The 9,266-nt window shown below is 50.6% G+C and overlaps 1 protein-coding gene and 3 non-coding genes across 4 annotated transcripts; all 4 read left to right on the top strand.

Annotated features, from left to right (window-relative positions):
• The first annotated feature begins 190 nt into the window (after positions 1 to 190).
• TRNAC-GCA (transfer RNA cysteine (anticodon GCA)) lies at positions 191 to 262 on the top strand. Its single transcript has one exon. It is a non-coding gene; the product is annotated as a tRNA-Cys (tRNA).
• Positions 263 to 446: 184 nt separating this feature from the next.
• On the top strand, positions 447 to 518 carry TRNAC-GCA (transfer RNA cysteine (anticodon GCA)). Its single transcript has one exon. It is a non-coding gene; the product is annotated as a tRNA-Cys (tRNA).
• Positions 519 to 681: 163 nt separating this feature from the next.
• Positions 682 to 2,738, top strand: RPL23 (ribosomal protein L23). Its single transcript, XM_058041607.1, has 5 exons — positions 682 to 742; positions 955 to 1,038; positions 1,306 to 1,434; positions 2,197 to 2,310; positions 2,606 to 2,738. The coding sequence occupies exons 1-5, from the start codon at positions 730 to 732 to the stop codon at positions 2,686 to 2,688; spliced, it is 423 nt and encodes a 140-aa protein (XP_057897590.1). The 5' UTR covers positions 682 to 729; the 3' UTR covers positions 2,689 to 2,738.
• A 3,374-nt stretch (positions 2,739 to 6,112) lies between these two features.
• On the top strand, positions 6,113 to 6,184 carry TRNAC-GCA (transfer RNA cysteine (anticodon GCA)). The gene has a single exon. It is a non-coding gene; the product is annotated as a tRNA-Cys (tRNA).
• The last annotated feature ends 3,082 nt before the right edge of the window (positions 6,185 to 9,266 follow it).

The raw sequence follows: 9,266 nt of genomic DNA, 5'->3' as shown, positions 1-9,266 counted from the left end.
ACGTAACGCGCGTGCGAGCGGGGCGCACACCCCCAGGGAGGCAGCGCCGAGCTGAAACACCCCTAAAAAGGGCTAAAAACAGCGTAAAAACCACAAGAAATTTGCATTGAGGGCGTGGCGGGACTCGAACCGGCGACCTTGGGGTCCGTGGCGCCGGTAGAGGGAATACCTGGGGGAGCGCGCGGCGAGCGGGGGTATAGCTCAGTGGTAGAGCATTTGACTGCAGATCAAGAGGTCCCCGGTTCAAATCCGGGTGCCCCCTCGAAGAGTGTTTTTAGTCTTTTTACCCATTTTTTTCGGTTTTTTGTCGGTATTTCCGGGGCATTGGAGGGGGAGGTTTCAGGCGGGTCGGCCACATTTGCGCGCGCGCCCGTAGCATCCATTTCACGCACGGAACAGCACGGAGCACACACTAAAATATTACCCAGCCACGCGGCTTGAGCAGCGGGGGTATAGCTCAGTGGTAGAGCATTTGACTGCAGATCAAGAGGTCCCCGGTTCAAATCCGGGTGCCCCCTTGTTTTGCTTATTTTTTTTTTTCCTCCCTTCAATCCCAAGTTTTCTCGCCCCAATTGTCCGTGGTCGTTCTTTCCGTCCCCGTCGCTCCCTCCCGGTGCCGCCGGTGCCGGTGAGGGTGTCTCGGTTCCCGCCGCCGCTAGGGGGCGCCACGCGCGGAGCGAGGCGGGGCGGGCGCGTCACGTGACATCCGCCGCCTCTTCCGCCGCCAAGATGTCGAAGAGAGGTGAGGCGGGTTCCGCTCTCCGCTGCCATCCGGCTCCATCCGCCGCCATCCGGCGTCCCCGTGGCCGCCTCGGCGCAGCGGGGACCTGGGAAGAGGCGCCTGAGCCCGGGCGGGAGCGGATATCGCGGGTCATGGCGCCGTCGCCCTCCCCGTGAGGCCGCGGCCGCTCCGTGAGGCGGTACCGGGCTCTTAACGCTCTTCTCGACCCGCAGGACGCGGAGGTTCGTCCGGGGCCAAGTTCCGCATCTCGCTGGGTCTCCCGGTGGGGGCCGTGATCAACTGCGCCGATAACACCGGTGAGTGCGGGGCTTGGACCGCAGGGGCGGCCGGAGGGACGGGCTGGGAACCGGGGCAGCCCCTCGGGAACCGGGAGAGCCCCTCGGGAAAGGCCCCCTCAGTAACCTCACGGTGAGGTGTTCCCTGAATTCCCAAACCTCCGTTTTCCTTCTGGAATCTTCGCTGGGCCCGTGGTGGTGGCAGCGCCGTGGGGTGGGACGTGTCCCGGGATAAGGGCGACGCTGCTTCCCGGTGTCCCGGGATAACGGCGGCGCCGCTCTCCGCAGGGGCCAAGAACCTCTACATCATCTCCGTGAAGGGCATCAAGGGCCGCCTGAACCGGCTGCCGGCGGCCGGCGTGGGTGACATGGTGATGGCCACGGTGAAGAAGGGCAAGCCGGAGCTGAGGAAGAAGGGTGAGTGCCGCCACCGCCGTCCCGAATTGTCCCCGGAGAGTCCTGGAGTCACCTCCCCCCTTCTCTAAAGCACTCGTTGGGTCCGTGCCGTGGCTCAGGGAGTTGTCGTGGAAGGGCAGAGCAAAGGCGCCGCTTTTGGGTGAAGTGGCAGCTGCTGGTGCTGTTGATTTCAATCAGCGGTGGGACACGGGGTTTGGGAGTCCTGGAGTGGGCTGGGTGGGAAGGGACCTTCAACCCCATCCATGGGCAGGGACATGTTCCACTGCCCCGGGTGGCTTTGGACACTTCCAGGGATCCAGGGACAGCCACAGCTGCTCTGGCAACCTGTGCCAGGGAGGAATTCCTTCCCTAAATCCCCTCCTGGGCCCAGCTGTCCATCAGTAAAAGAGAAATGATGTCACATGGATCCATAAAATTAAAAATTATGGGATGATTTGGATGGGAAGGAAGCTTAAATCTTGTCCAGGTGCACCCCCTGCCATGGGTTTGCTCCTGCTCCAGAGGAGTTTTTGCTGAATATTGTTTGTGAATTAATAATTAACTTCAAAATAAAGGTGTAAGAGTGAGAAAACGCTGGATTTTGCAAATGTAGGTGGAGCAGATATTTCATGGTCAGTTTTAATGGGACTGTTGACTATAAAGTATTAACTTTTGAGTGAAACACCGCAAATATGGGTGCAAAACAGCACCCACCCCGGATCTGGGTTTGATTGCTGTGGAATGTGTGCTTTTCCTGAGGGCTGTGACACTTTTTCCTCCCAGTGCATCCAGCAGTGGTGATCAGGCAGCGGAAATCCTACAGGAGAAAAGATGGGGTGTTCCTGTACTTCGAGGACAACGCAGGAGTGATTGTAAATAACAAAGGAGAAATGAAAGGTGAGCCTGGCAGTTGTGTCCCATGGGGAAAAAGGGGAAAAAGGAACTCAAGATTCCCCTCAGAGAGTGGGATTTTGGCTGGGAAATGCTGCCCTGAACCACCTGTGAGCTCTAAATCACAGAATTCCAGAGTGGTTTGGTTGGAAGGGAGCTCAGAGCTCATCCCCAGGGATATCTCCCATTATCCCAGGGTGCTCCAGCCTGGCCTTGGACACTTCCAGGGGCAGCCACAGCTTCTGTGGGATCAGGTGAGCCTCACTGACCTTGGGCTGTTGTTGTTGTCCCTGTTTTCCAGGCTCAGCCATCACAGGCCCCGTGGCCAAGGAATGTGCAGATCTGTGGCCCAGGATCGCCTCCAACGCCGGCAGCATCGCCTGATCCCGATCCTGCCCCTGGCCAGGGATACAAAATAAAACTCCTTGTACCAACTCCGTGGTGTTTTCATTCCAAACCAGGAGCAGGGTTGTGCTGGGAGGTGATTTCATGGGAAATCCCAGCTGGAAAATGGGACTGGGGGATTAGAGTTCTGTTTTTTTTCAGGCAGGTTCCTGAAGAATCCCTGGAGTGGCTCAAATTTTAGTGATCCTGAGTCTGAGGGGAGCTGGGAGCGGTCTGTGCCTTGGTGCTGGAGCTCCCAGAATTGGAGAAATCCCAGAATTTTCTTCCAGAATGGGCAATTTAGCTGTTCAGAGTGAAACAGTGCCTGGGGCTGAGCTGAGGGATGATGTCCCTTGAGTTGGGACAGGGCGAGGCTCTGCTGTCACCTGGAGAGCCTGGGCTGAGCTCGGGGTCAGCTGGAACCTTCAGGAGCAGAGTGAGGTGTCCAGGGAAGAGCTTGGGCTCTTTGTGGTGCTCCTGGAGCAAAAGGAGGAGGAATGGTTTGGGTGGGAGCTGGGATGCCCTGGCCCACAGGACGGAGAAATTTCACTCCTGGGTTCCCAGGTGACGGTGGGGTGGCTTTGGGGCTCTGCTTTGGGTCCCCGATCCTGGAATGCCTGCCCTGACCCCAAACCATGGGGCAGGAAAAGGGGCAATTCCCACCTCCAGCCCTGACCCCAAACCATGGGGCAGGAAAAGGGGCAATTCCCACCTCCAGCTGGCACCGAGCTCATCCCTGCTGCACTTCTGGAGATTCCTGGTGATTCTGGGCCGTTCCTGATGGTTCTGGGTCATTCCCGATGCCTCCCGTGCCATCCCCGCTGCCTTTTGTGCCATTCCCAACGTTCCTGTGCCACTCCCGATGTTCCTGTGCCATCCCTGGTTCCTTTTGTGCCATCCCAAAGTTTCTGTGCCATTCCTGATATTCCTGTGCCGCTCCCGATGCCTCCTGTGCCATTCCTAATGATTTTGTGCCATTCCCTATTCCTCCTGTGCCATTCCCGGTAATTTTGTACCATTCCCGATGTTCCTGTGCCATCCCTGATTCCTTTTGTGCCATCCCAAAGTTTCTGTGCCATTCCTGACATTCCTGTGCCGCTCCTGATGCCTTTTGTGCCATTCCTGATGATTTTGTGCCATTCCCTATTCCTCCTGTGCCATTCCCGATAATTTTGTACCATTCCCGACGTTCCTGTGCCATCCCTGGTTCCTTTTGTGCCATCCCAAAGTTTCTGTGCCATTCCTGATACTCCTGTGCCACTCCCGATGCTTTTTGTGCCATTCCTGATGATTTTATGTCATTCCCTATTCCTCCTGTGCCATTCCCGATAATTTTGTCCCATTCCCGACGTTCCTGTGCCATTCCCGATGTTCCTGTGCCATCCCCGATTCCTTTTGTGCCATCCCAAAGTTTCTGTGCCATTCCTGATATTCCTGTGCCGCTCCCGCTGCCTTTTGTGCCATTCCCAATGTTCCTGTGCCACTCCCGATGTTCCTGCGCCATCCCCGATGATTTTGTGCCATTCCCTGTTCCTCCCGTGCCATTCCCCATAATTTTGTCCCATTCCCGACGTTCCTGTGCCATCCCCGATTCCTTTTGTGCCATCCCAAAGTTTCTGTGCCATTCCTGATATTCCTGTGCAGTTCCCAATGCCTTTTGTGCCATTCCTGATGATTTTGTGCCATTCCCTATTCCTCCTGTGCCATTCCCTGTTCCTCTTGTGCCATTCCCGGTAATTTTGTGCCATCCCCGATGTTCCTGTGCCATCCCCGATGTTTCTGTCCCATTCCCGATGTTCCTGTGCCATTCCCGGTAATTTTGTCCCATTCCCTGTTCCTCTTGTGCCATTCCCGATAATTTTGTCCCATCCCCGATGCTCCTGTGCCATTCCCGATGTTCCTGTGCCATTCCCGGTAATTTTGTCCCATTCCCGATGCTCCTGTGCCATTCCCGATGATTTTTTTTGCCCCTCCCGGCGTTTCCGTGCCGCGCTCAGAGCGGGAAGGCAGCGACACCTCCTGGATTCAGCAGCACCATCCCAGGCCGGGCTGCACAAATCCCCGCTTTGGGCGGGGTTTTTAAACCTCTCTGACCCTTCCTGGATATTCCTGGATATTCCTGGATATTCTTGGCTATCCCAGAGCAGGGTGCAGGCAGCAGGAGCAAACCTGGCCAAGGATTTGCACATGCCGAGGATCACTGTCACAAAATTCTGTTTTCAGAATTTTGGAGCAGGTGAGCACACGTGGATTATTCCCTGGAGCTCTGGAAGGGCCCAGCGCTGCTCTGGGGGTGATCCCAACACCCCAAACCTGCAGCTGGAGGGGATTTCTGTCTTCCCAAGCAGCGGCCATCAGTCCAGAAGTGCCGGTGATGCCTCAGGTTTTGATTTTTATATTTTTATAGATTCTGTGCTGCTTTAGTGTTGGGTCTGGGCTTGTATGAGGGGATGGTGAGCTCTGTGCACAGAGCAGGGAGACAAAACAATTCCTGCTCCAGCTGGGCACCAAGGACAAATGATCCAAATCTCAGCCCAGGAGCACAAACACCGTGGGCTGGAGAGAGAAAAACAAGAAGGGTGGGACTTCATAACCCAAAGACTGGACAATTAACTCCAATATTCAAATGGAGCAGAACTTATAAAGGTGAGAGACCCTGTGAGTGGTCACAGATTTTGTGACCCTTTTGATTCATTTTGTGACCCTTTTGGGTTCATTTTGTGACCCTTTTCATTCATTTTGTGACAATTTTGGGTTCATTTTGTGACCATTTTGGTTCACCTTGGGTGCAACCCTGGCTGGGCTCTTGCGCTGTCCAAGGTGGATCCATGGAGGAGATGCTTTCAACAAATCCCTGCTTTATTCTGGAATTCTGGCCTCAGTTCCAGCTCAGCCTTCCGAAAGCATCACAGGGGCCTGCACTGTGTAAGGAACCACCCCAATAAAACCCCAATAAATCTGCTTTTGTGGTCAGTTTTACCACTCCTGCTTTGTGAAGGATTTCTCCATAGCTTCCAGAGTTGGATTAAACATTTTGGGGGAGGATTTTTGATGTTGCAGTAATTCCTGAGCCAGGCTGGGCACACCCTGACAACCAAACAGCCTGTTGGTGACATTTTGAAGCCAATGCTGGAAAATGCTCCTTTCCTTTGAGCCACATTTGGGGCTTTTTTAGAGGGAATCAGGTGGGAATTCAGTACCAGCCTTACCAGGAGCGTGGTGTGAGGGAGGGCTGGGTGTGCCAGGCAGGGCTGGGAGCAGCTGGAGTGTGACAGCCACCCCTGGAATGTGACAGAGCCACGTCAGTGGCCACAGGGAACCTCACCTGGCCATGATGAACCTCACCTGGCCATGAGGAACTTCACCTGACCACAGGGAACCTCACCTGGCCAGAAGTAGCCTCACCTGCCCAACCTGTGCAGGTGGGGGTATAGCTCAGGGGTAGAGCATTTGACTGCAGATCAAGAGGTCCCCGGTTCAAATCCGGGTGCCCCCTCCCCTTTTATGCCTTTTTATCCCCAAAAATGTGGTCGGGAACCCGGAATTCCCAGGTTTTCCCCTCCAAGGTGCGTGCAGGCTCAGTGTGGATTCCCAGCAGAGGGAGTTGGTGAGGAAAGGGAGGAGGATTTTTGGGAAGACGTGGGTTTTGTGCTGGGATTAATTAGTTTTGCTGGGATGGTAGATGAGCAGGGAATTCCTGCTGGGAATGCCCATGGGAAGCAGGGGTTTGGCTCAGGAGGAGAGGAAAGCATTTGCAGGTTGAGTTCCCTGATTCCACCTGCAGGTGCCTCCTCTTTTCTCCTCCTTTTCCTCATCCTCCAGCCCAAATCCTTCAGGGGAGGGTTGGGAAGCTGCTGTGGGATGTTGTGCTGGGCAGGGAATGCGGGGTGGGAGCAGCAAGGCCTGGAAAAGCACAGGGTGAGGAACCACTCACAGGAACCCCTCACGGGAAATCTGGGCCTGCCCGAGCCTCCCCCGGGCTGAATTCTCTGTAGGGAGAAATTCTGGGAGAAACGGGGAAAACTGAGCTTGGATCTGGGAGGGGGGGAAAACTGGGAGTCCTAAAAAAGTCCTCAATGTACCCTCAGAGGTATTCTGCAGGGGGTGAGGGGGAACGCCCACAGTAATCTATTTATTCAGTATTCCTAAAAAAAAACCCAGCCAGTGCTTCTGAGGTGATTGAACTTCTTGATTTTCACTCCTGTGCTTTCCTTTCTTTTAGTGGTCATGGGATGAAAATCCCCCAAAATAGCGTGTTCTTCCCAGAAAAGAATGGAAAAAGCTCTGTTGAACAAGGTGTCTTAAGCCAAAAAAAGAAAAAAAAACAAAAAAAAACCAAACCAAAACCCAAAGCAACAAAACCAGCATGCAAAATACACTGGGAAATCTGTGGAGTGAAGGAAAAACCCTCAGCTTACACTGGGCACAGTCTGTCCCATCAAGAACAGGACAGGCTTCTCTGTGCCATCTGCTCTGTGCTGTGTCACCTCTCCTGCTCTGGCCACCTCACCTGGGAAGAGAAAGGGGAATTCTGAATGGCTTGAAAGGGTTTTGAAGTCTGTCTGACAAAGTGTTGCATGTATTGGCGACCCGGTGTCTCAGGTGAGAGCACAAAGTTCTCCCTTCCCCTGGCATGGCACATTTCTGTTCCAAACCGCAGAGCATCATTCCCTCGAAAATATTCCCTCAAAAATATTGGGACTAACCGCTCCTATAGAAGGAAGGAGGAATTTACAGATTTTCCTGAGGAAAAGAATGGGCTCTAACCACTTTTTCCTGCCCCAAATTAGGCGTTAAATGTGTATCAGGAACTTGGAGACAGCATTTTTCAGAGAAGGAAAGTGGAGCTGGTCAGTTCACTGGTGGTGTTTGAGGGTTTTTTTTGGAAAAGCAGGGTGTCCCTGTTGCTGTTAGAATTCAGTAAGACAGGAACTATTGCCCTCCAGTGGTTATACAATCACAGAATCACAGAAAGGTTTGGGTTGGAAGGGACCTTGTAGAACACCCAGTTCCCCTCCCTGCCATCACCTTCCACCACCCCAGTTTGCTCCAAGCCCATCCAGCCTGGCCTGTCCTCAGTCAGTGATGGGGTTCCCACAGCTCTTCTGGGCAACCTGCTCCAATGCTTCTCTTGGAATGCTGCAGGACCTGATTTTGCACTGACTTTACTGTCTGCCACTCGGCATCTGTCCTTTGATGCCTTTTGGGTCAATGCCAACAATTGCCAATTTTTTTTCTTCCCTGCTGAAGCACATAGGCAGAAAATACTGAAGAGCCTTTAGTATAATCTGTACATCCAGTGGTGCCAGCAGGGAACCAGAGAGTTAACCACCCAACACATCCTGCTTTTCACCTTTAAATACACACCTTATTGTATAAACACAAGTGTGCACCAAAGCCTCAGTTCTGTGCCTTTGACCTCCTGAACACAGTCACTGCTGGAGCTTGTTTTACTTAGCCAGAAGCTCAGCACAGAAACTCAGGGACATCGGTGTTTAACAAAGGGTTTCATGCAGAGTGGAGATAAGAGATGCAAAGACAATGCTGTAATCAAGGTCTTAACAATTGTAGGGACATCATCCCCCATGGAGAGGATTTGGGGTCCAGTCATCAATTGTACGTCCCGCTCTGGGGCACTAACTCCAGGTTAGTGAAGGGACTGAATTAAATGGTTTTGCATGGGAGGCCTTTGTTAATCAAGTCTGTCTGTGGTGCACAAGAGGTTTTATCCAGGATGTAGTAAAATACTTGGAAAAAATCCTTAGCATCAATCTTTGCAGGATAAATGTGCTAGTTGCATTGTACCCCTTGAGGCTCTTTCTCTCCATGTCATTATAATGCTTTGTAGATCTTCTTGTAGGGAAGATTATAATTATTTATTATTTATTTATTATATTATTATATTTTTGTTATATATTATTAATTATTTACTAGTATATTGTTCTATATTTATTATTATATATAAGATTATAATATATAATATAATGTAATACAATGTAATGTAACATGCTAATATATAATACTATACTATACTACACTATACTATACTATTATATATTATATTATATTATATTATATTATATTATATTATATTATATTATATTATATTATATTATATTATATTATATTATATTATATTATATTATATTATATTATATTATATTATATATTATTATATTATATTATATTATATATTATTATATTATATTATATTATATATTATTATATAATTATATATATAATATATAATTATATTATATATTATTATATTATTTTTATTTATTATTAAAATTCAGCTGAGGCTGAATTTTAGCTTGAACCTAATCCCAGCAGTTCCTTCAGAAAGCTATGCAGAGAAGACAAAGCCACATAGCCAAAAACCATTTGCAACTAATCCTGTATGACGATGCATAAATCTAAATGCCAGTTTTTATTTTGACATGCCATTTGATAGCACAGCTTTAAACTCCAGATTCACTGTTGGGCCTCTAAATTAAAATTAACAGCGAAGCATCTACTGGCTGTGCCAGGGCTCATTTCCCCTTGTTTAAAACATCTTGTGCTGCTTTGTTCAGTGG

This window comes from Melospiza georgiana, chromosome 28 (genome assembly GCF_028018845.1).
Source record: "Melospiza georgiana isolate bMelGeo1 chromosome 28, bMelGeo1.pri, whole genome shotgun sequence".
Classification (NCBI taxonomy): domain Eukaryota; kingdom Metazoa; phylum Chordata; class Aves; order Passeriformes; family Passerellidae; genus Melospiza; species Melospiza georgiana.
The sequence above is the reverse complement of the archived record's forward strand: the minus strand, read 5'-3'. Positions and strand labels throughout refer to the sequence as shown.